The sequence below is a fragment of the Atractosteus spatula genome, chromosome 4, assembly GCF_055471065.1.
Source record: "Atractosteus spatula isolate fAtrSpa1 chromosome 4, fAtrSpa1.hap1, whole genome shotgun sequence".
NCBI lineage: Eukaryota > Metazoa > Chordata > Actinopteri > Semionotiformes > Lepisosteidae > Atractosteus > Atractosteus spatula.
Genome location: NC_142709.1, coordinates 26,755,582 through 26,782,517, shown reverse-complemented (window position 1 = coordinate 26,782,517; position 26,936 = coordinate 26,755,582). Strand labels below are relative to the sequence as shown.

Sequence of the window (26,936 nt, the reverse complement as noted above, 5' to 3'; positions counted from 1 at the left end):
TTTGTGCTATTCAATGTCCTTGTGGTCTGCTTTATAAGACAGGAACCCTGAGGGAACATAAAACTAGAATTTGTAAGCACTGTAGTTCAATTAAGACATCAGGACTCTAGCAGTCCAGTCAGTAATCATTTTATTCAAGCTAAGCACAATATTATCAGTGTTTTATGTTGAAACTGGAAAACATTACCCCCAAAGAAGAGGGGATGATAATGAAATCAGAAAATCTAGGGACATATTGGATTTATCAATTAAACACTTATTCCTAAATCTCTTAATACAGATAATTATTACAATAGAATTTATTCATTACATTGTTAATCATGGCATATATGTATATACATAATTCAATTTCTAATTGCCATGATTTAGTTTATTTAAAAAAAAGTTTAGATTGATTTTTACATTAAGTGGTAATTCATTTGATAGTCATTTAAAATTGCTATCTAAACTTTAAAAGATTGAATTGAATTGCACATTTTAATTTACAAGGGTCATCCACAAACCTTTTTTTTAACTTGGTCAAAATGCATCTGAGGACTTATTGTTGTGTAACTCCGAATATTGAATAATTCTGCAAAAAGAAGTTGGAAAGTTTCATCCTTTTTCTATGTTTTTTTAATGCAGGGCATTACTATCTGGCTGACCCTCATACATTTGTACAAGTCTTTGATAATTGTAACATCTCTTATGATTGTAACTCACTTTGTAATTTAGTAGTTCAGCTAGTTCCTAATCGATGCAATAGAGAAATGAGACATGTAAAGTATTTGGTGTAACATGCCTAACTAAGGGAATGGCAGCTCAACCAAGAGAACAGGCTGCCAAACCCCCCTCATTACTGTGACCAGTGACTTGGGGAGTTGCAGCAAGGGTGTAGATCAGAATGTGAGAGAGATAGATGAAGGGAAGTGCTGGTTGTGAGACTTACTGTATGTAGGTGAGTAGACATATGTGAGATTAGTTTCTAACCATCCTCCTGAAGTTCTGTTGCATTTGACAGTTGATTGTAGTGTTTCACCTTTGGAATGCCATGTATTTGGAAATTCCAGACTAGCTTATGACTTTTCACTAGCCACAACAATGAAGTACTGTATATCACAAGATACCTGAACTTCAAATAAAACCAATCTAGCATTCTGTAAGTATAAGAGGTGTGGATGACTCATCACTGTGTTATTTTCTACTTTTGTTGTTTCAGTTGTTCTTTTTCTATAAGAAAGGTGTATTTTGCTTCCTTAATGTCTTTGTATCGGAACATACACGCAAATAAGCATTTCATTGCACTTGTGCATATGACAAATAAACTGGACTGAACTTTCAGGACCAAGACAGAAAATTATCTTTTTTCCTTGGCTTTAATTTGTGAAAAGCATTGTAGATTTTAATTATATCATTTTTTCATTGCTAACCATATTTTTTTTTTGATAGCCCATTATTGTAAGTTATTTGAGTGGAATTTTTTTATTCATTTTATTATTTTTTACGAAGCTAGGTTAAAACAGTGATGTGTCCCTGGCTTTCTTACTCATTTCTTTTTCAAATCTGCTCTCTCCAGTGACAATGTGGCAGACCGATAATATTCTACAGCTGTGGGAGAAGATTTAATGAAAATGAAAAGCTTATCTCAAGAGGGTTTAAATCTCTAAGCTAGAAAATGATTTATGTTCAAGATCACTGCAAGGAAATCACAGCCATTTTTGCCCTTTATAAAAGTTTATGACTTAGTAGAATAATTCCCTATGTTATTTTTTATTTTTAAGAAGACCTACAGTGTATGTAAAAAGACCATACTCCTCACTATGCAGTAGCATATTTACTTGTTAAAGCCAGCAACTTACAGAGCACTGTGTGAGCTTCAAAAAGTTCAGCTATATTATAAATACTTCACCAGGAATAACAACAAATTAAAATCAGAATCAAATGCCCTGTGAATGTTTATTGAGTATTTTAATTATAACACGTTTTGCATTAACTCGCTTGGTTAAAGAGCAGTCCTTCTCAGACTCTGAAGACTCAGACTTCAAGTCAGAGAGAGGAATTAACAGAGGTAGCTGCAGTGATGCAGATGGGATGCATGTAACAATAATATGAAAAGGGGTGTTTGTGTGATACAGTATGTGAAGGTCAGTACTAATTATGATTGAAGACAACTGGGTATAATTTGCTTTGTCTATCATGATCTCTCTTAGCTGAACATCAGCTGATCCCTCTTACTCTAGCTGAACATTTCCATTTCATGATGAATAATGACATCTAAGATTCAAATGTTTTATGAATGCATACTGTGGATTTTAAGAATATTGAGTTTTGGCTTATCTTGCTTGGTTAAGGGGCAACCTCCTGGTCATATGATGAGGAAGCTTGCACCTGCAAAAGAAACAAGCAGACCTCAAAAGCACCAGCACAGAAACAGAAATGTGAAGAATGTTCAGGCACTAGGGGAATGCAGCTTTTCAAGCAATTCCATTAAAAATCTATTTTTTTTCAATTGTGACCTCAAAGAAAGACAGGGACCATAATTGGGTGTAATTTAAAAAGGCATGTCGTTGGTAGGTTACCTGCTGACTGAGCCAGAGGTAGTACACCTGACATACAGTACCTGAGGCAGAGAAGGTAGCATCAGGAGTAGCAAGGCAATGGCTGAAAGGGAAGATCCTGGGGCTGACGGCACCAAAGTGCTGGAACCATGTTGGCAGCCAGGGATTGAAACAGAAGGAAAGGCAAATAATGAATTAGAAAAAGAAGGCACACATTAAAAGCTTTAGGACACCCCTGACTGAGCTACACATACTGTAGGAAACCAGACAGACCCAGGACTAAGGAGGTGGAGTCAGGAGCAGCAAGGGCCAAGGGAGAGGAAGCCAGGGCTGAAGGCAAACAAAGACATTGTGATGGGGCCATGTTGGATGTCAGGAACAGAAGCAGAAGAAAGCACAGGAGAAAGATTAAATTAATCAACAGGAGGATAAGGAAAACAAGAGGGAACCGGACCAGCAGCATATACTGTACTTGAATGAATAAACATTCACTAGCCTCAAATTTCTAAAGATGTAGTATTCCAATTTGTATTTCAGTTACGAGTAACAAATAACTAGTATTTGAAGATATACATAGATTAAAAAAAGTAATGTAATTAAATATCATATGGTACTTCAGTATATCCTCTGTTCAACAACTGCAATGAAGTAATTGATGTCTAAGAGAATTTTAAAATCATGAAAATAATCTGATAATCCCTTTTAGATTTGATGTCACCTATTAACACAGCATTCTTTCCATGCCACTACTACCACTTTCTCATGACCATTAGTTAAAAGTTAAAAATAAAAGTAGCAGAAAAGTTACTTTAAATTGATTATTCTAACTAAATAAAATTGGAAAATAAGCTTGTTGTTGTGTCTTGGGAGATAACTTCAAACATGATGCTTTGGGAAAATAAGACTACTATAGGCCATCAATCCAATTATGAATTCTCAATAACCACTTAGTCCAATAGAAAGTCACAGTGTGTCAAAACCTGCAATGGCACACAATGGGCACAATGACCAGACAACTACTGTAAACCTCTCACGGAAAATCACTATATACATTAACAATAAAAGACTTCTGTTGTCTGATTATAAACATTCTACTGTATACCATATATGTCTACAAATATATATATAACATCCAGAAACATTTAAAGTACAATGTAACAGAAACAAAATGCATGAATTAAACACATTAGAGGCAATTATTATATTGTTTGAACCTCAGAAACACAGCTCACCAGTGGAATGATGGAGATTAATGCAACATCACTGAATATACTGTACACCAATGTTATAGAAAGACAGAAACAATAGAAGAGGGGGAGGTGTATGACTTTATATCAAAAACAGCATTTTAGCTAAGGAACTAAACCCAGAGGAATTCAAATTATCATAATTTATAAGTTTAAAATGTATATAAAAACATTATTAAGATATAATATTAGGAGCATGTTATAAACCACCAAAATACAGATGTTAGTTATAATTCAACACTCCATAATAAAATGAAGAATGTATGTACAAAATAATAAGGACATTCCTTCAGCCTTCCTCACATAGACTGGGTAAGACCTATAGAAATTGAGATCAGAAACAGAAATATGTGTAATCAAGCTCCTTACTCATTTAATAAAATAACAAACATTAAAAATATCTAGAAGGAACTTTAGAAGTTATCTATACATCTAGTGTATATATGTAATGTTTGCTTAGTAGTTATGGATAGCGGATGTGCAGATTAAAATCTTCCAGCACATAATATTAAATTTTCTGATATTAAATTTACACTTCAAACAACAGGGAAAATAAATAGATAAAAACTTGCTAATGGAGACCCATACAACCAGAAATTTACTATAAGTATACAGACTGCACTGGCCACAATTTAAGTGAATATACAGATGCAGCCATTCAAAATGGGTGGGGTATTTCGCGACATACCCCGGTGGGCGTGTTGCAGTATCACGCGGTATCATGCAGTATCACGCAGTTAATCGACGTCATTTGACGTCACCTTGTAAAACCGCCAGGGGGAGCTTAACCTCTCATGTACAGCATTTGAGCTTTTAATTTTGAATTGTGTATTACAGCATGTTAATCATCAGTCATTAAAATGTTGGTATATTTTATGAAAGCAAGATTGCTCAGCTGGACAAAAGTGCACAACCTACTGTACCTTTATCAGAAATATTTATGCATCAAAGCCTTTACCGAAGATATTACTAATAGTATTAATAATGAATGACTTTGGACAAGCTGTATACTCAAAGTATAATTTCTTTAGCACATTTGTACAAGCACTTGGAATCTGTCCAAGCCATACTTTGTCAGGCATTTTGTTTTACTTCAACGGGCATAAAAACTCCCTTGCTTTTAACAGGGCGTTTCATAATTTCTAACTACGAAAATGATTTAAAATGCGACACTTATCATTCAACTAGAGATCAAAATATCACAAGGATCCTCAAGAGCACAGCAAAGACTGTATTAAAAGATACTTGTATGAGATACATGAGAATCCAGGCTTTTTTTATCAATGCTTTCTTTTCCGTATACCAGTTTAATTATATGTGTTTTTTTAATCATAATCAGGCTAATGCAACATAAATTGATACAGTATCTCTGTCTTCTAGGTATTCACATGCTAGTTAAATATTTCGATGCTTAAAATCGTCAGGGAGAAATGGAATACCGGTGTGTATTTTTCCTTTAAAGTACCGATTCCTGGAATCTGACTGGCTGACACCCTTCTGAAGTGGTTCCATAAAATCTGGTATACGGAAAAGAAAGCATTGATAAAAAAAGCCTGGATTCTCATGTATCTCATACAAGTATCTTTTAATACAGTCTTTGCTGTGCTCTTGAGGATCCTTGTGATATTTTGATCTCTATTTGAATGATAAGTGTCGCATTTTAAATCATTTTCGTAGTTAGAAATTATGAAACGCCCTGTTAAAAGCAAGGGAGTTTTTATGCCCGTTGAAGTAAAACAAAATGCCTGACAAAGTATGGCTTGGACAGATTCCAAGTGCTTGTACAAATGTGCTAAAGAAATTATACTTTGAGTATACAGCTTGTCCAAAGTCATTCATTATTAATACTATTAGTAATACAGATGCAGCCATTCAAAATGCGTGAGGTATTTCGCGGCATACCCCGGTGGGCGTGTCACAGTATCACGCGGTATGACGCAGTTAACGTGGTGTCACGTGGTTAACTATCCGGCGTCGCCTTGTAAAACCGCCAGGGGGAGCTTAACCTCTCATGTACAGCATTTGAGCCTTTAATTTTGAACTGTGTATTACAGCATGTTAATCATCAGTCATTAAAATGTTGGTATATTTTATGAAAGCAAGATTGCTCAGTTGGACAAAAGTACACAGCCTACCTTTATCATAAATATTTATGCATCAAAGCCTTTACTGAAGATATTACTAATAGTATTAATAATGGATGACTTTAGACAAGCTGTATACTCAAAGTATAATTTCTTTAGCACATTTGTACAAGCACTTGGAATCTGTCCAAGCCATACTTTGTCAGGCATTTTGTTTTACTTCAACGGGCATAAAAACTTCCTTGCTTTTAACAGGGCGTTTCATAATTTCTAACTACGAAAATGATTTAAAATGCGACACTTATCATTCAACTAGAGCTTAAAATATCACAAGGATCCTCAAGAGCACAGCAAAGAGTGTATTAAAAGACACTTGTATTTATCAACGCTTTCTTTTCCGTATACCAGATTTTATGGAACCACTTCAGAGGGGTGTCAGCCAGTCAGATTCCAGGATTCGGCACTTTAAAGGAAAAATACACACCGGTATTCCATTTCTCCCTAACGATTTTAAGCATCGAAGTATTTAACTAGCATGTGAAATAGCGTGTGAAAAAGTGGTAGTTTTAAGCTTTTCTGCTAATATAATATGGAATCGATATTGATTTAAATCGTGTTCTGATTTAAATCGCAAACGCGTGTTTAATTATATGTGTTTTTTAATCATAATCAGGCTAATGCAACATAAATTGATACAGTATCTTTGTCTTCTAAGCATCTTAATAAACTTTCAGCATAGCTTTCTACCCGTCAAGATTTATATTTCTTGGGATTTTGGGATCAAACGTGGAAGGATTAGATTATAATCGTTTTTATTTGTCAAATACGTGATTGTATTTCTGAATGTTATGTGACACCTACAGTAGTTCACTGCTTTAAATACATCGAATTAAGAAAGTTATGTGTAGCACTTTAGATCTTTTTTCTGAACCAGGGAAAATCTGATCATGTTTCTCTATAACAATAATAAAAAAAACTTTATTTTACATATCGCCTTTAAAAGTGGCATCTCAAAGCAATACAGTAGATCGAAAAACAGTTAAAAGGGACCAGATTAAATACCAGACAATCGCAAACGCATTTTCAATAAAATTATTTTATTCATTCAGCAGTTTGTGAGAGGAACATCCAGCAGGGAGAGACACACACACCGGTTTTCATTGACAAAATTGTTTTTTTTCAATTCCTTTTGTCTAACAGGAATGTTTTGTTTGTGGACAAACTGTTAGACAAGAGGAAAAGACCGCCTCCTCCTACGAAGCATTAATCGCGTATCTAAGGAAAATTGCAGTATACCTTTGTTCATGCACATCATTATACAGTACAGTATCTCAATTTGTATTTCGATAAAAAAAATCGTTTGCCCAGCCACTACTGTTGTTATTGTTTTTATCCTGTAAAGCGTTTTCTTTTTCTGCGTTTTCCATTTCCTTTTTCTGATCACTCGCTTTCTGGATACACATCTCACCTGTCCTGTTCTTTGTTTTCCTGGTTTGCTGATTATGCCTGCTGCGGTCCACTCCTACCCTCACACCTAAAGAATACTATTTTAAATTTCTTGGCGCAGTTCATTAACCCTTGTATGTGCTGTCCGCGCCCAAAATGCAATTAAAAAAAAGTAAAAAACCGCGCTCAAAATGCAATTTAGAGCTTAATAAGATACACTCCACAGGCAAAATTAAAGACAAAATTAAAGACGATTAAAATCTGTAATCTTTCCACTTGTACTGTGAGTCATCGGACAGTTTCTGCTTTGTGTAAGGATGGTGAGAAAGCTGTGTTCAATGTATTTAAGGGACTCAGAAGTAAAAGAAGATGCTTCATATTGCGTGACTAATTTTAAAAACCAAGTTATAAATGCAGACGCTCCCTCGGTGCCGCGCCGGGTGTAAATATCAAAGTATACATTCCCAACAAGAATTGTACCCATCTGTCAAACAAATAAAACACCTTGAATTGAATTGAGGGAGAGATGGGGGTAGTGGGACAGAGATACTGTAGACAGACTCAAGGCAAATAAGATACTTATGGGTACGCAGGCATTCACGACAGCAACATACGAAACGTTTGCACGTACTGTATAGTTAAGTTATTACTTGGTTTTCAAAGTGCAACGAAATACAATATTGTTGTTGCTGCTGTTCTGGTTGTTTTTATCCCGTAAAGCGTTTTGAGAAGCCACCTTTAAAGGCGATATATACTGTAAAACCACTGATTCTTATGGAATGTGCTCCGCAGGAGATTCAAATTTTTATTTATTTATTTTTTAATCGCGTATCTTAGGAAATCTCAGTATAACTTTGTTCATGAACAGTGGCATGTTACATTATCATTCGTTTTTTTAACAAGGCTCGCCAGCTAATGTGAATCGAAACCTGTCTTGCTAGCTTTTAAAGTCGTGCATGTGTAAACTGTACTAGAGGGCATGCAAGTTACTCTGCCCCTTTCAGCGGCAGGGAGTCCCTCTGCTGCAACACACAGCAGACAGAACGGGAGACTATTGCCTTTCATATCTGACACCAGTGAAGTAAAAGGGGTGTCTAAAGGGGTGATTTTAGACCACATTTTAGTTACTTTATTTTGTTTACTTTTAACATTTCTGTAATTTACAGTAGATGTCACAATAGAAGCCCGAAGCCTATTATACTCAGTCTAGCCTTGGATCCTCTGAGTCCCTTGACTCAGTTATTGCATATTAATTTCTTGAGATACGCGATTCCATATTATATTCCCTTTTAATCAAATTCTAAAAGTATGCTTGTTGACTCCGGTATCGCGTTACTTAAAGACTTCGATGCTTAAAATGTTTAGGGAGAAATGGAATACTGGTGTGTATGTTTTCTTTAAAGTACCGAGACCAGCCATATACTGAACGTTTAAGTTCCAAAATTAATATCGTTTATGGACTTCACACGCGTTGCAGTATGCTCCTATTCTTTTTATGCTCAGGCACTAAAATCTCCCTTCTGCTTTGTGTAAGGATGGTATCAAGAGCAATCTTAAGTGGTGAGAAAGCTGTGTTCAATGTATTTAAGGGACTCAAAAGTAAAAGAAGATGCTTCATATTGCTTGACTAATTTTAAAAACCAAGTTATAAATGCAGACGCTCCCTCGGTGCCGCGCCGGGTGTAAATATCAAAGTATACATTCCCAACAAGAATTGTACCCATCTGTCATGCAAATAAAACACCTTGAATTGAATTGAGGGAGAGATGGGGGTAGTGGGACAGAGATACTGTAGACAGACTCAAGGCAAATAAGATACTTATGGGTACGCAGACATTCACGACAGCAACATACGAAACGTTTGCACGTACTGTATAGTTAAGTTATTACTTGGTTTTCAAAGTGCAACGAAATACAATATTGTTGTTGCTGCTGTTCTGGTTGTTTTTATCCCGTAAAGCGTTTTGAGAAGCCACCTTTAAAGGCGATATATACTGTAAAACCACTGATTCTTATGGAATGTGTTCCGCGGGAGATTCAAATTTTTATTTATTTATTTTTTAATCGCGTATCTTAGGAAATCTCAGTATAACTTTGTTCATGAACAGTGGCATGTTACATTATCATTCGTTTTTTTAACAAGGCTCGCCAGCTAATGTGAATCGAAACCTGTCTTGCTAGCTTTTAAAGTCGTGCATGTGTAAACTGTACTAGAGGGCATGCAAGTTACTCTGCCCCTTTCAGCGGCAGGGAGTCCCTCTGCTGCAACACACAGCAGACAGAACGGGAGACTATTGCCTTTCATATCTGACACCAGTGAAGTAAAAGGGGTGTCTAAAGGGGTGATTTTAGACCACATTTTAGTTACTTTATTTTGTTTACTTTTAACATTTCTGTAATTTACAGTAGATGTCACAATAGAAGCCCGAAGCCTATTATACTCAGTCTAGCCTTGGATCCTCTGAGTCCCTTGACTCAGTTATTGCATATTAATTTCTTGAGATACGCGATTCCATATTATATTCCCTTTTAATCAAATTCTAAAAGTATGCTTGTTGACTCCGGTATCGCGTTACTTAAAGACTTCGATGCTTAAAATGTTTAGGGAGAAATGGAATACTGGTGTGTATGTTTTCTTTAAAGTACCGAGACCAGCCATATACTGAACGTTTAAGTTCCAAAATTAATATCGTTTATGGACTTCACACGCGTTGCAGTATGCTCCTATTCTTTTTATGCTCAGGCACTAAAATCTCCCTTCTGCTTTGTGTAAGGATGGTATCAAGAGCAATCTTAAGTGGTGAGAAAGCTGTGTTCAATGTATTTAAGGGACTCAAAAGTAAAAGAAGATGCTTCATATTGCTTGACTAATTTTAAAAACCAAGTTATAAATGCAGACGCTCCCTCGGTGCGCTGCTCTGGTGCGCCGGCTGTTACACAGTGCCTGTCTGCCGTAAGCGTTACAATATACATACCCAACACTGCTTGTACCCATCTGTCATGCAAATAAAACACCTTGAATTGAATTGAATTGAGGGGAGAGGGGGGGAATACTAAAGCCAATACTGGCTCAATACCCTCAATGGGCTTTGACGTGCTAATGCGTTGGTTTAACAGTCCGGGTGTGGCAGGCTTCCAATGTCAACTCGACTCGATTGGAAGACAATGAACGTATTTTAGCCCTAAATGAATTAATAGCAAACATGGTTTACATAAAATACATTTTTCCAAGAAAGTTTATAATAATACGATCTATAGTTGAAATCTGAGCCTACTTTAAAAATAAAGGAAAAGCATTTTCAGAGAGTAATCATGCTGTGTTTATGTAGAAAAAGCGATTAGGTTTACGAGCAATCTAATTACCTATTCGCTTAAAACGCTATTAAAAATTTACTCTGTTGCACACACACACACAATAGAAGCAGGCACCGCTGTCAGAAGGGAAGATATGTTCAAAATATCGCAAATATCGATCATGTTGCGATATTTTGAAATATAAAAGTCAATTGATTGTCCATAATATCGCTATTCTATTTTTTCGAAGAAATGTTTGTTAAAAGAAAAGACCAGCACCAGCTGGATTCGAAAACACAACCTGTCAGCTGGTAGTCACGTCTACAAGACAGCTCACATGAACAGGCAGGCGAAACAGCCCTACACAGCCCTGTCGCAGCACACGAATACCATTATTAAATTCTTTAGATACGCGATTCCATATTATATTCCCTTTTAATCAAATTCTAAAAGTATGCTTGTTGACTCCGGTATCGCGTTAGTTAAAGACTTCGAAGCTTAAAATGTTTAGGGAGAAATGGAATACTGGTGTGTATTTTTTTCTTTAAAGTACCAAGACCAGCTATACACTGTATGTTTATGTTCCAAAATTAATATCGTTTATGACCTTCACACGCGTTACAGTATGCTCCTATTCTTTTTATGCTCAGCTACTAAGATTTCCCTTCAGTGGTAAAATTCAATACCTACAACGGGCACAGCAAAGACGTTTACTGTCTTTCTACGACAGACCAACGGACCACGAGTGCCCCTGTCGGTCAACCAATCACGTACTGCGGTGCCCCGCGTCATCTTGCGTCATACTGAGCGACGTCACCTGCGGTACGTGTCTGTAACGCGCACTTTGAATGGCTGCATCTGTATCTTCGGTAAAGGCTTTGATGCATAAATATTTCTGATAAAGGTACAGTAGGTTGTGTACTTTTGTCCAGCTGAGCAATCTTGCTTTCATAAAATATATACGCGATTCCATATTATATTCCCTTTTAATCAAATTCTAAAAGTATGCTTGTTGACTCCGGTATCATGTTAGTTAAAGACTTCGATGCTTAAAATGTTTAGGGAGAAATGGAATACTGGTGTGTATTTTTTCTTTAAAGTACCAAGACCAGCCATATACTGTATGTTTATGTTCCAAAATTAATATCGTTTATGGCCTTCACACGCGTTACAGTATGCTCCTAGTATGCTTCTTTTTATGCTCAGCTACTAAGATTTCCTCTTCAGTGGTAAAATTCAATATCTACAACGGGCACAGCAAAGACGTTTACTGTAAGTCTTTCTACAACAGACCAACAGACCACGAGTGCCCCTGTCGGTCAACCAATCACGTACTGCGGTGCCACGCGTCATCTTGCGTCACACTGCGCGACGCCACCTGCGGTACGTGTCTGTAACGCGCACTTTGAATGGCTGCATCTGTAATCTGAAGCCTGACCTTTTAATGGCCTTTTAAACCTCAAGGACCTCAGAAAACAAATGGAGAAATGATACAGTATACACCAGTATGACTGTCTTCATGCTATAGATACAAAAAAGTTTTTTTAATGAATTATACATGTAGTCCAAAGAGGACAGTAAAACTAAACATGATGACTAAAAAGATAAATGCCTTGTCATAATAAGAAAGCAAAAAAAAAATGTTTTTGGACAAAAATATAATTGTCTCAAATAATATTAAACATCACATATTAACAAAAATATTACCATGTGTGCTACATTAAATGTCATGTGGGAAATGTTTGGTTTAAAAACACCATACCAAGAAATCTTCCCCTCTGACAACACAGAAGGGACTGCTTCACATGTGAAATGTGTTTTCAGATGTAAAAGGGTCTTTTCTTTCCCCTGCAGCATAGACTGATATTAAGACAATAACTCTTTCAAATCTTCCTTTTATTGTTTACTTTGTTTTATTTATTATAAATCAATATATATACACTTATATACTTATAACATACAGTAGCATATCATTTAGCTTGCAAAATCTCAAAATTATGACATGGAAAAAGTATATTAACTTCAATAAATTATCAAACTGAACCCAAAAAATCTGCTTGTGGATTTTTTAATTTTAGACATTATATTAAATGTACACATTGTGTTTAATTTAAATTTTGTCTCTGTTTTTTTGGGGGATGTAACAGAAACTGCTGCATATCTGGACTGCAGGTGGATTTTGACTCATCAGCAAACAAGAGGAAAGACAGATTTATAAAAAGCTTAATTTCTTTTCCTGGCCTCACTTTATGGCTAAGCTTCTTTATTAAATAGACTCTCCTAGGAATTATAACAGCAAGAACAAATAAAAAGTCTGTTTTCATATTAAGATTGCCAAACCTCATTCTTATTTACACTTTTCACTTTCAGAAAATAAATGTTCCACCATTTAAAAAAAAAAAATCTGTTATGGCACAGAAGTCTGGGTGTATCTTAAATTCTAATCAGACTTCTGCTTCCCTATACTTTTTCAGTATAAAAATAGCAGTGACACCAAAAATTGTCAGGGCTATTTATGTGTTTACAAAACAAGAATTTTCTTTTTAAGACAGATTTAAAATAAAGGAGCTGCTCACCAAAGAATGGCTGTCATTTTTTATTACAGCTATGTTGAGAGTCAAAACAGAAACCATGATAACATTTGTTAATGCCCTCTGTCTTGCAGTATATATCGTATATAGTTTGACCTGTCAGCCCTGATCAGAAACTAGACACTTCTAGAGTAATTGAGTATTTGGTAAAAGCTGGCAGCATGATAGATGTAAAAGTCCCTGGACATCCATAAAATATTGTGTAAGCATACTGTACATAGGAAAGGAAAGAGACTGACAACTGTAAATGGAAATGCTTATTGTAAAATGATTATATGTTTTCTTGACCTTTGCCAGACTTGAGGGATTAATCAACTAATTTGCATGCTCAAGCAAGATTTGCTTGGATAACTCAACCAAGAACATGGAGTTATTAAATATGAGGAACAGTTCAAATTAATCTAGATAATTAAACAATTATTAAATGAAGGGTTTTATTTTTTTTATTCAAAAGAGTGATTAGCTAAGCAGTCCAACACTTTTTTCTGGCTTAGAAGCAAAGGTTGGCTGCAGTGATGATACTAAGATGTTCAATCATTTTGTAGGAGAAATAAAATATTTTCTGTAATGAATACAGTTATTTCTAAAGGTTTTACCCTTGAGTGATACTAAAGCTATAAATACTTTTAATGGCTCTGTTCACTAGGGATGTACTATACATAAAACTGTTCAACTGGTAACCTAGTCATAAATGAAATGAAAATCCTTAACACACTTAGACATCGGTGAAAATGCATTGCAGCTTCTATTGGATTTAAAATAAACAGCTGATGGTTAAGCTCACTTTGGATTCCAGTTACATATGCAGCCTTTGAAAATGTGCGAGGTGCCATGCAACATACCACAAGTGGCGTGGCATAATGAAAAGCAATGTGTATTACAGCTTTTAGTTTTTCAAATAATCTGAGGCAGGACTGCACTACAGGTGGTGCAGTGAATCCAGCTGCAAGTGACTCACAAAAATCTTATTTTAATCCTAAAATAATGAAATCATTTTAAAAATCATTTAAAATAATTTAATCATAAAAACATTAAATGTTTATTAACTCATTAGTGCTTTTCTGTGCTAATCATTTAACTATAAATGTTTACCATTTAATTACATGCAGTATACAGAATAATTAGTAATTGTGTAGAAATAGTAATTAGAAAATAGATCATTATTTATTTAAGATTTTGATTTTTAAAAATTTATTATGCATAGTGACTTAAAAAACATATTTAAAAGCAAATGAGGTAAAATAAAAAAGAGGCTAGTAGTGACTTAAATGACTTTCAAAGAATGGCTTACGATTGCGTACTGCAAGTCGCATTGGAACTGATAAAAGTCTGCACTATGTAAAGGGTTTTACTATAAGAAAATCACACTTTTGCCACAAAAATGCTACAATAATTACGATAAAATATTTTTGATTTACAATATGCTGTTTTAATGTGTATCTTAGTAATTTTGAAACACTTCAAAATGAAACAGACTGGGTCTGTTGGGTTTCATTTCCTCTGTTAGCAATTATAACATCAGTAATTTTAATTGTTTGTTGTATATATAAGATACACTTCAAACACTTAAGTTTCAAGAATTTAACAATGAAAACAACGAAGCATGTAAATTTGTTTTCACCAAGACAAATAAGAAGACAAGTTCCTTGGACCCACCAAAATAAACTGGAAGCAGTAAGATAAACATATACTGTATAAGAAAAAGACATTAAGAGATAAGTCAAGACAGGCTTAATGCCAGTTAAGAATTGTTTTTTATACAATGAAAAACTACAGATTAAAGAAACAGCAAAACTATTGGAAAATAATATTGTGAAAAAGAATTCATTTAAAAATTCTTGTAAGGCAAATAAACTATCATTTTTATTTTAAAGGGTAGGAGGTTGTAAAAATAAAGGTATTTTTGGTCTTAAAATGGTTGCCAATGCTTGGAGGAAAGGACAGAGTGTAAGTTTCAATTAGGTATTAGAAAAAAGTCTTGTGAACCTACATGGCACTTCTTGAAAACATCTGGGACAGATTTGATTACTGTACAAATGCTATACGATGTTAATAATATACCGTCCTTTTGTGATTTTTTGTCAAATAAATTATAACATACAGTAGATAGCATGCACACTCACGCTTGGTGACTTGCAGCACTTTGTTCATTTCGCCACTTCCTGATCCCGAACAACCATCTTCATCATCACAGTCTCCACTGATCTGGCCTTCATGATTCCCACTGCCAGTCTCTATCAAGTCCAAGCTGCCATACTTTGGAATGGATTTCCCCTGCAACAACTAAGAAAACATGCTTATTTGTTGAATACTGTATATAATATCCATATTGTGTAATTACAGATGCAGCCATTCAAAATGCGCGGCAAAACCCCGTACTATGCAAAATTATAACATTTAGAAAAGTTTCATCTATACAAATGCCACAGACTAGTCTCAATTGTTTTTTTCTGAATGTCGCACTGAGTTCAATATTTAATTTACATCTAAATAAAAAAGTCAGGTGTTAGCATAAACTATTAGTAATCAATAATATTAAAATTTGCAATGTAGTAATTTGTTTCACTTCTTTCACATCTTGTAAAAACTGTAATTTACAATAATTTGTTCAAATATACAGTATGTTGAATCTGACTAACAGAAAATATGTAAAATACAAAGTTATAAGTAAAAAAATGAAGGTAAAATGTAATTTAAAATTAAGACAGGATACACTTTTTTCTGTGTCTCTTCCTACTCTCTCTTACCCGCTTTGATTTGGACACAGAATGATTAAAAATGGGAGGAACATTATCATCTAGCACCAGAGGGAAGGGAAAAAGCCATCTACTGTAAAGCTTTCAGTGCTTTGTGTACTGTATATTCCAATCGCAGCGGGAGCAGGGTGTGTGGGGAAATGTTTAGGCTGCATTGAATTTAGGCTACGTGAATTTCGTTCTTGACTGAGAAAGCTTTAGAGAACTTTACAACCATTTTTATTTTCAACAAATTGTAAATATGATGTTTACATTGGCATTTTTATTAATTTTTCACTTAAGCGTTTGGAGGAGTGTCAGCTGTCTAGGAGAGCTCCCCCCCCCTTCCCCTCACAGACAGACTGATAAAGCGATAGGGAAGTGTTAACTCTCCAGCCATTGCAAAGGGTTCAACTGCAGCAGCCACAAATAAATAAAAAAATAACTTTCACATCCTTGCAAAACAATCATGACGTTCTCATCCAATCAAAGGTTTGATGTTTTTTTTAATTTTGAAAACTTGATCTTCACATGCAGGTGTGAAGTAGAGTTAACACCTTCAGATTTAAAAGGTTATTAATAATATCTTCTGTGTCACATTAACATTGGAATGTTCTTACAAGTGTAAAAAGAGGTGATACACAACCTGTCTCCTCTATAGCTCTTTAGTTTACAGAAAAATTCTGCCAGAGCCACACAACATTGTCTAATAATACTCTTCTTGTGTCTAATTTCCAGGGAGTAACCCTGTTACAAAAAGGAACAGCACATCGGTCCTTGACTATGGTTAAACAGTACATACGATGTCTGGTGGAGTTTCAGCATTCACTTTTCTATAATCTGTACAGAACTGTGATGTCTCATCAATGTTTGGTACCAATAAACAGGGGCTTCACAGACTTCCTTCTTTGAACTCAGCTGCACTCCAGTAAATAATGTACAGTTTATCACTTTGTGCAATTCTTCTAATTTAGCAGGATTTGCGCAATAAGCACATTGTTTAATGGGGATGACATTACCCACGTCTACTGTATATCACTATACAACACAGGTTTGAGTTGGAGTGTCTGTTAATAAAACAGAGAACCTTCCAATACATATAACTACTTCATGATTTATTTATTCGTTTCAGCTAAATAAGGGGAATTAAATCAGTCAGAATATATAGAATATATGAAAATATATTTTGGTCTTTTGAAATATATCTTTTTCACATAATTGTTTTTATTCATTTGTATACTTTATATGCGAGTATAAGAGAGCAAATTAAAGCACAATATTATATAAGAAAAAAACAATAAAGGTCATGTCATATATACTAAGCAATTTATAACTGCAACAAGTTCATAAGGGTATTTATTAGGAAAATAATGATCTTTTGTAGCATGGAAAACTAACTCTTTATTAAACAATCATTAGATATGTAAATTCATTATTCTGATAGTGATCAAAGGCTAATAGCCAGCTTTGGAAGCAATACAAGCTGTACATGTGCACACCTGCATTGCACCAGCTTGCGGATGCTGCCTTATTGGATTATGCTTTCTTCCTCTCATATAGCCTGGAGGAGCTTGTGTTCATGTGTGTAATCCCTAGATGCCAAATGTTGTTCCAATTCATCCCACAAATGTACAAGTATGGTAAGTAGGGAACAATAGGAGGATATGTATCTCGTCAAATTATGACAGGTACCCCATCTATGAAAATGTCACAGGAAGTCCCACCCCCTGGAACCAACAGCATTACACTACAGAAAAGAAGTTCCATGACTGTAGTTTTATAGTTTACAGTGCTTATAGCTTTTATTTGTTCCTCATTGCCCACAATTGCAGTTTTGAATTCCTCTCTGTCTTTCATGATGGTAGCGTCTTTGGCCATAGTTGTAGGTCTTACGAGGTACTGTATATGGCCTGTATTAAACTTTTAGAGCTGGCTGACCAGGGTAGTTGAGTGGTTGAGGTAGGCTTTGGGACTACCCAAAATCACAGATGTGATTCACTACAGGTGTGTTTCATATAGCTTATTACATTTTTGAATAAGTATGCCACAACAGGAACCTACAGAACAGTATTATTTGTGTTAGGATAAGGATTTTTCTCACATTTTGAACAAACTGAAGCTTGCTCAGATTTCCTTCTTAATTTTAAGATTTGTTGTAAAGCAGCATCGAAATAGAAAATTAAGGTAGATAATTTATAGTAAAGCATTTCTAGCTACATAAAGGCTATGCTAGGTAATGAGTTTTCGGTCTTTGAATTGGTAACCTAGTATCACCTTTCTCTGCAGAAGAATGTAACATGAAGAGGGCCACAGAAGAACCTCCCAGTTCTAGAACCTCCCAGTAAATATAATAAATTTAACACTGCGTGACTGACAATCCTGTTGTCAGCAGAAGTAAAGACTGGGCTAAATATTCCACAAAAACATGCAAGTTAATTTTTAAACCCATTAACTCAAACCCAAAATCAACTGCAGTGGATTTCAAATAACTAAGGCAAAAATTATTAGTTTAAATCTAAGTTTAGCATATTAAGTTCAGAGCTCAGGCAAAATGAAAAAAAAGAAGACAATACCCTTTTAAGGCTGATGAACATCTTTCCAGACAGGAGTGATTTTCTATTGAATTGTTTATAATTTGCATTTAGTTACTCACTTGAAAATCAAAGTAAATTCACAAAATGCAATTAATTAAAACTGTTTATAGAAAAGGGAAAAGTCAATTTGTGTGTTGTGTTTTATGAGATAATTATATTTTCTGCATTCCACCAGAATTCTATCCTCCTATTCAGAATTCTCCTATTTCCACTTGAGTAAATCTATTTCTCTCTAGTGAAAATCTGGTTCTTGTCAAACAAGCTGCATAAATATCAGCACATATACACTTTTATCTTTAACCCTATTAGATGTAAATGTGTATTTTCCCTTATCAATGTAATGACCATATTGTCCTCTGAATCACAATCTGAGTTTCCTTCCAGTTGCCCAATTCCTTCACTCATCCTGATTGACAGTTTGAGGTAGAATAAATATCTGTTGCAAATGTTTGACTATATATGTGTTTTCAGAGCTCCCTTGTGTCCTTTTTACATATATGGTTTGTAATTAAATAAATGGAAGTTTAGAAAATATGACAGCAAACTCTTTCTCTTGCTCACGTTCATGTATGTCTGAATCATTGTCTGAATCAGTAATCTGAATTGTTTCTTCATCCCATGTCTTCCTTTACAGTTACCCCCGTATTAAAAAAATGACAAAAATAAATAACATTCAATCAAATTGAGATGCACCTTATACTTTATTATTATTACATATCAGCATTAAGGTGATTTTTTTTTGTCCTATATTAAATCTATTGTCCTATTGACCTCTGGGAATTAGCAGGTGAGGTTAGAAAAAACTAAGTTTCGGCTGTACTGAGGAGGATCACAGGTGTTGAACAGGCAGGCTGCATTTTTTTTGCTAGGCCCAGTGAGGATAAATTGCATTGATGAACAGGACTAAACCTGTTGCAGGGCATTACTGGCCAAGGTTGGCCAAGGTAATGTAGCCAAAGCTGTGGGAGAGGCATCTAGATGTTAAGTTGAGTTCTACATACTGCCTGTGCCTTACCATCAGCAGGTCAATCTGTGTCCCTGTGTCAGGTATACAGGTGTCACTTGCCAAGTGGTGTCATTGGCACAAGAGGGTCCAGTGAAAAAGTTAGTGGTTATTATTTTGATATTAATAATAAAGATCTGGTGCTTGATGAAGACTGAATAATAATAATCCCTTACACCTATATAGCGCTTTTCTGGACAATTTCTTTTATTAGGAATTTACAAGTAATGGGGACATCCCTCCACCACCACCAATGTGCAGCATCCACCTGGATGATGCGACAGCAGCCATAGAGCACCAGAATGCTCACCACACATCAGCTATTAGTGGGGAGGAGAACAGAGTAATGAAGCCAATTCAAAGATGGGGATTATTAAGAGGGCATGATTGGTAACGGCCATTGGGAAATTTGGCCAGGACATTGGGGTTACACCCTGACTCTCTGTGAAAAAATGCCCTTGGATTTTTAATGACCACGGAGTCAGGACCTTGGTTTAAGTATTGAATACTCCATTGCTAGTGCTGACTTCCCTAAGAGAGAAGAGGGGAACAACATATAAATACTAGGCTCCTGGAGGGGTTAGAAAGAACAGAAAAGACCACTATAAATAAAAAAAACCAAAGCAGCCCACTTACAGTGTTGGAATGTGCGAGGAATGTAGTGAAATGTGTGCCAAAACATGTTACTAAGCTAATGGTGATTATATTTCTTACATATGATCAATCTAATCTGCAGTCCAACTAAATAAAGTAATCAAAATGGACAATAAGCAAGAATCACATTTGATTTGTTTTCAGAAAGATGTACAGTATATACAATATTCTTAGATCATAGAATTGTAGTATGTTATACAGTACCTGGTTCCACCTATTAACTTGTGACCAGAATTCTATATACAAAATAAGTAAAAATAACTTCAGAATTGTGAGATAAGGTAAAATTCAGACCCTGAGCTTGCATAAGCACTGTCACTCTTTATCTTAACATTAGAACAACAGAGGTGGATGGATATACTTAATTTGCACTGACTGCAAAGAAAGGGACAATGTGAAATCATTTCACAGTATGATTATCTGTTAGTGAAGCCCTTTTGTGTAAAATAACTAAAGGTGATATTAACTACTTAATTATTTTTGGCAATGCAGAAGGCACAACTTTGACAGATCATGAAAAAAGAATTATATATTGTATAGAAAAAAATGTAATTCTCAGCTTTTGCTGTTCTTTTACAGTTTATTAGTAGTCATGCTACTGCTTGTAAAATGCCTGAAATGTAGTAAATCAGTAGTGCAATGTAAAACATGCGTATGAATAGCTTGTGCAACATCAAGAGAAATACCTGGCGTGTTGTTTGCATCTGTCTCGTTAAGTATATCAGATAATAATTCGTAAAATACATATAGAATATATATATAGAATATAGAATATAGAATATAGGAGAATGACATTTGCAGGAAAACTTATTTATGAATTTATTTGAAATTCATATAGACATAATTGTTTGATAATTACAATCACCAGTATTCCATGTTTAAAACATTCACATAAAAACTTATTCAAGTTGCATCAAATGACACTTGGGGAAGTGCTATTTTTCTACCTTTGTTTTATACACTTATGTGAAACATAGAACTCATTTGTGTTAGGAATCAGGCATCTTTCCATTAAGAATGATTGTCATTTACTTTGCCCTTGGTAAATGGGAACACAGACAACTTAAGGCCAAACACAGAACATTGATCTATGGTAACACCAAGAATTTCCACCTCTTGAAAATTGAACTGTTACTGCAATTTATCCAAGTGATTTAATTCCAAGCCTACCAAAGCACACTTACATTTTATAACTATCTGAAGCAAAAGGAACACTATTGTCCAAGCATGATGTATTGCCAAACAGAAAATAAAATAAGAATCTACCACAAGGCCATTTGTAATGCATGTCGTCTTTTAGTTACAGAAGTGGTGGCTTATTAAATAATCTATCAAACCTTTCAAAGCACCAATCTTTTCATTTTACATTTGTACTTTCTTATATTTGCAATATAATAATGAACATTTTAAAAGTAATATTAAAAACCATGTGGGCAAGAACTTTGTGTGACATTTCATGTATTAAAAATGTTAATATGCTGTTGTAATTTAACTGATCATAAAAATAAGGCTATGGTGTTCTGTATGAAAGAAAAAGTTAAAAAATATTTGATTGTTAAAAAATTAGTAAAATATCTTTCTCAAAGGGATGCAATGCAGCCACTACTAAAGAACAGCAAGCACCTGCATGTGTTATAGCCATTCTGTGCCAGCAGCCCCACTACACAATAGATCAGAAGGAATTAGAATCTGCTTCCCCATGTGATTTTAGTGCAATCCCAGAGTACAAAACTAAGACATTGGAGTTACTCTACTACAGTATGTGATTGGTTAGGTGATAGTATAAAACCAGGAAACAAAGGTTTACAAGTAAGGGACTGTACAGCAAAAATAATGGTCTTGACTTCGCTGCCCTAAGATTTTTGAAGTCTGCTGTATACTAAAGACGAGTTGAGCTGACGATTGTTGCTAGGAAATAAAGGCGTCGTCATTTTCCACACAACTTAACCTCTCTATCAGACTGCAATAGAGTAAACTCTTTAAAAAGGAATGCGTCTATTATTGTAGCAGGAAAACAACAAACCTTCCTGACAGTCATTATATGACAAATCACAGCATAGCATCATCATTGATCTGACAGAAACTTATAAAGTTCAATTTATTGATGTTAACCAAATAATTGAGGCAGAGACAGGTGAGAGTGTAGTGCTCAGCTCCAATAAATATTGTCTTCAATACTCACAATCTTTTTTTCAACATAAAAGATGCAAGATTTCCTTTTTGCTTCCAATATTCCTGGTAGAACTTAATTTCTAAAACAACAGTCACAACAAACTACTGTACTTTAAAAACATCATTGAAACAAATTTCAAACTTGAAAGCTTAAAATATAAACATTAATGACTTTTCACAAAAATTGTGATAACTATTAAGAGTTTTCTGTATCTTGTTTTCTCACAACACTTGATACAATAATACAGTACATTCTTATTTATAACAGTGATCTCCTGTAGTCAAGCTATTTCTTCAAGTGTATTAAAAATGCTCATCTTCCCCAAACCAAAAAGGCAAGTCATTTATTGAGAATTATATGTTCATCCAAACAAAATACAAATGACAACGACAGAAAAAATATGAATCATAAACTAGTTGTTCCAACTTCTATATATGACTGTGCTCTACAGTATATCACATTAATTCTTAAAATATTTTCCCAGCATAAAGCTGCCAACATTTATAGGACTTATATTTCATAGTCATTTCAGAAATATTAGAAACAATGTTAAAATAAATGCTAATGCTTTCCTCAAAGGGAAATAAAATGAAAATGTTGTTTAAAGAGAAACAAATGTTTGGTTTTGACTCAAAAATGAATTTGCTTTAAATTCTGTTATATAAACAACTCTCACTTAATTTTTCTTGACAGTGCTTCCAGAGATGAAAGGCTTATGGCTTGGATTTGTCATACAAAATTCTTAGAATTTATTGTCTTGAGGAAAATGGAATTAAAAGCATGGGAAAGTAGGCAGATAACACGAGGTAACATGGTAACAGTTAAAGTATTTGTTCAAAAACTTATGTGCCTAATACAAAAAGAAACACAAGAGCTTGTTGTTGTAGGATCTGCACTCAACTCAGACACAATATCTTAGATTTTTTGGTCCCTTGTCCCTATGGTTCTCTTCCACATACATCTTGCAGAAAAATAAAATGCAAAAAAACAAGCACTGTACTGCAATCATTTTTTTTTCTCTAGAGAGCACTTTCAATTGTTGTTGCCATTGCTGAAAATCAGATGAGAGCTCAATGCTTGATTTTTTGGAAATTCATCATCCACTATGATCTATATACAAAAGGTTAGGCATAAAGGAAAAGCAGCAAAAAGCATAAGAAACATAGCAATCTTGAATGTACAATAGGGTGTTTGCTGTTTACACTTATCAAAATGAACTTGTAAATGCTGCAATAGCTTCTTTATGATTATCATGTATAAACAGTGACAAGGTGCAAGGTAGACATTTTTGTCCTTAAGCCTGATATTTTCTCATGTATTATGCTTCTCGGTATTATTAAATGCATGTGATTGGTAATCTTTTTCATAATATATTTGTATGAAAACTAACAATATACAGTATGTCACATCAAACAATTTCAGTTTCTTTAATATTTTGGGAAGTGTACATTATCTAGTCCAATATCAATCAAAATTACCCCACCCTCAGCACACAAAACCACAAACATGGATATTGTTTGCTTGATATGGCCATTATCTTATACTTTAACAGATATAACATCTAAAATACAATCAGTATTAAATAAGCAAACATTTTGCAAACTAATAAAAATGAATACAGTCAAACATATAGGAAAATATTGTTTCAGAAAGGAACAGCAGTGTGGAATCAGAATAACTCCACTAAGAGACCATTCAATCATTATTTGCTTTAAAAATGAATTATGCTGATACTGAGTTTATTATTTTCATTGCTATGGAAGTAGAGGTAAACTTTCCTTCTTTCCATTACACAGCAGAAACACCATGAGACCACAACAAGAAAACTAGAGTCTTGTTGCCAACATCATTTTTTTACTTGATCATCAACAGAAGCCCAGTCAGAAACAGTGTGAAAAAAGAAGTGTGGCTTTCTTTGAAAGAATTTTGGTAAAGCAATGAAAACAGTGGGGCAGAATGCTGCAGATAGGCTTATCCCAGAAGGTATAATCTCACATCAGTGGTACCGAGTGAAGGGGACACATCACAAATGAGAAAAGAAGATTTGAGCCTACTTCAAGGTCAGAACCTCAGCCAATATTCACAGCACATTTCATAAAGTTTCTGGAATCACAAGTAATAAAACCTTAACTTACAGTTCAAGCTAATGATAGTAAAAATGGAACCATTAATAATTCGACACAAGAGATGAATAAAAACCTAAAGATTGATGATCAGTATTCATACTGTGAACCCTCAGGTTTTTCCAGAAATTAGTTGTGAGTAAGTTCTAACTGGATAATGGCAGCAAAATATCATACAAAAATTAAACGTAAACGAGATACCATGGAAGTGATTATGTAATGCCACATCAAAGACAGAGGAGTAAGAAAACTCCAACATTAATACTCAAAACTTATCAAAGAAAAAAATACATTAGTAGAAAGAGATTTTCTTTCTTTATTGATTTAATGACTGAATTTTAATATTGCATAAAACACAAAGCCAATTGTAATTGCAATCACTATACACAAAATATAAACTTATGCATTTAATGGTATTGCAATGAGGAGACTAGACCACAAACACCATTCCACTTTAAAATAGAATTTCAAACTTTCTAACTTTAACTACAGATGAATAACACCTGTTAAACAGTCACCAAAGTAAGGGAATTTTGCGAATCTCCTTTTGTTCTACATTTTTCTTCTGGCCTTTTCTTGCTGTGAGAGTTCAGCTGTGTCTGGACCACATTCTCCAGTAACCTCGGGGGAAATGGGCTGTTGTTCTCCCTTGCATGACCAATTGTTTGAAGACAATTGGTCAGGTGACTGTTTACAAAGCAGGAAGCAGAGGCCTCCTGTGTCTGTTGGAGTGGTGTCTAATGTCTGAAGAGTAGAAGGCAGATCCTCTCTGCACCATTCACAGGAGGAAGATATTGACTGAGGACCTTCTGATTCCTCCTTTTAAAAGTCACCTGACTAATTATCTTAAAGCAACTAAAAATCGACTGAGAGTGGTAACTCATTCCCTGAAAGGTTTCTGGGGAATGTGGTCCAGACACAGCTGCGCTCTCACGCCTAGCAGAATAAAACAACCATCTATGTCATTAAGATATAAAAGTCATACATTTATGCTGCTGGTGCAAGTACGATATGTGTGGTTGGATATTAAATATTCCATGGCAGACTAAAAAAGGAAGCAACTATGTTTCAAACTATACCAGATATTTAGTGAGATAGCCTGGAGGGTACAGGTAAATATGCCATATCAATAAACAGGTACAATAATGGTTCTATACAGACATTTCATTGTTACAAAGAAGGAAAAACCATATGTTATAAAACTCATTCAAAACACTTAGTATTATTACAGTGCAACGCCGTTATAACACAAGCCATTATAGTGTGATAACATGACAGGGTCACGGTTCCCATTTCCCACATAAAGTGATATGATTCGAATGTCCCAGATAAACAATATGAAACCCAGACACAGAAAATTGTTATTTTGCAAAGTTACTTTTGCAGTTTATTATTATTATCATGAGTTTTGACATCAATATTATTTTATGATACTTATTTTTGCAGCATATAACATATTGCAATAAACAATACAAAGGATTTCTGCTAATATATTTTAACTAGATTAACTATCCTAAACGTAATAACTATGTTGCATTTTCTTTCAATATGGAAAAACAGTCATCAAATGGTACAAAACATATATAAATCATTACAATTGTTTGTAAATGATTTAAGATTTCATGTTCATTATAATTTGTATGTGTTAACAAAATCTTAATCAAATGAGAGAAGATAAACTTTAAACTTAAACAGAGTTATTAATTTGAATAGTGATAATTGTAAATCATTTCAGGAACAAAAATACCAAAGCACATATAACATATAACACATTTTCCTATTTATGCCCATTACATTTTGTGCTTTAAAGGCGGTAACACTGTATTATTATTAATAAAGGGTGACTACACTAAAAATACAATATACTGTATAAAGTTGATTGTAGTGAAAGTCAACATGTTTAATCACTCATTGCAACCACTAGGACCTCCAACTTAAAAAAAAAATAAAAGCCACTGTCTTTCTGTTTTGTTTATATCAGCAGAATAACATTTGAATTCACACAAAACTATACCATAACAAACAGTGTTTACAAAATACCAAAGGAACATAAACTGCTTGGAGATTTGAAGTGCATTAACCTTTCTTGTTTCTCTTTTAAACTGGACTCGAATCAATACCCCAAACAGCACATGATTTGCAGCATAAGAAGTAAGTGATATTCAGATGATATGTCTGTCACAGATGTTGGAATGGACGAACCGTGGAATGGGAGGAGAGCGTAAAAGACCCTATGCGTAGCGGCAAGATGGGGGATAGTCCGGGCTCAGCTGTTCAGGAAATGCCGTATAGAAACTTATGCCCTCAGGTAGCGGACGTGGGGCGACCTGGTGCTAGGCGGGTTTCATCCAAACTTCAATGCTGAGCGAAGCAGAATAAGTGACCCGGAAATATATAGCCCCAGAGAGAGAGACACCGGAAGGAGAGCAAAGCACAGGAAACAAGGGACAGGACA

The 26,936-nt window shown here is 34.8% G+C and overlaps 1 protein-coding gene across 3 annotated transcripts in view; it reads right to left on the bottom strand.

Annotated features, from left to right (window-relative positions):
- gpc5a (glypican 5a) overlaps positions 1-26,936 on the bottom strand; it is a 365,485-nt gene that overhangs the window by 148,215 nt on the left and 190,334 nt on the right. For 2 of the 3 annotated variants that reach the window (XM_088913593.1, XM_088913596.1), the window contains exon 7: positions 15,323-15,482. In XM_088913593.1, coding sequence (XP_088769719.1) covers positions 15,323-15,482 — 160 coding nt within the window. Of the gene's footprint in view, positions 1-2,283; positions 2,679-15,322; positions 15,483-26,936 lie in introns of those variants that run through there. The other variant, XM_088913595.1, reaches the window with a different exon arrangement.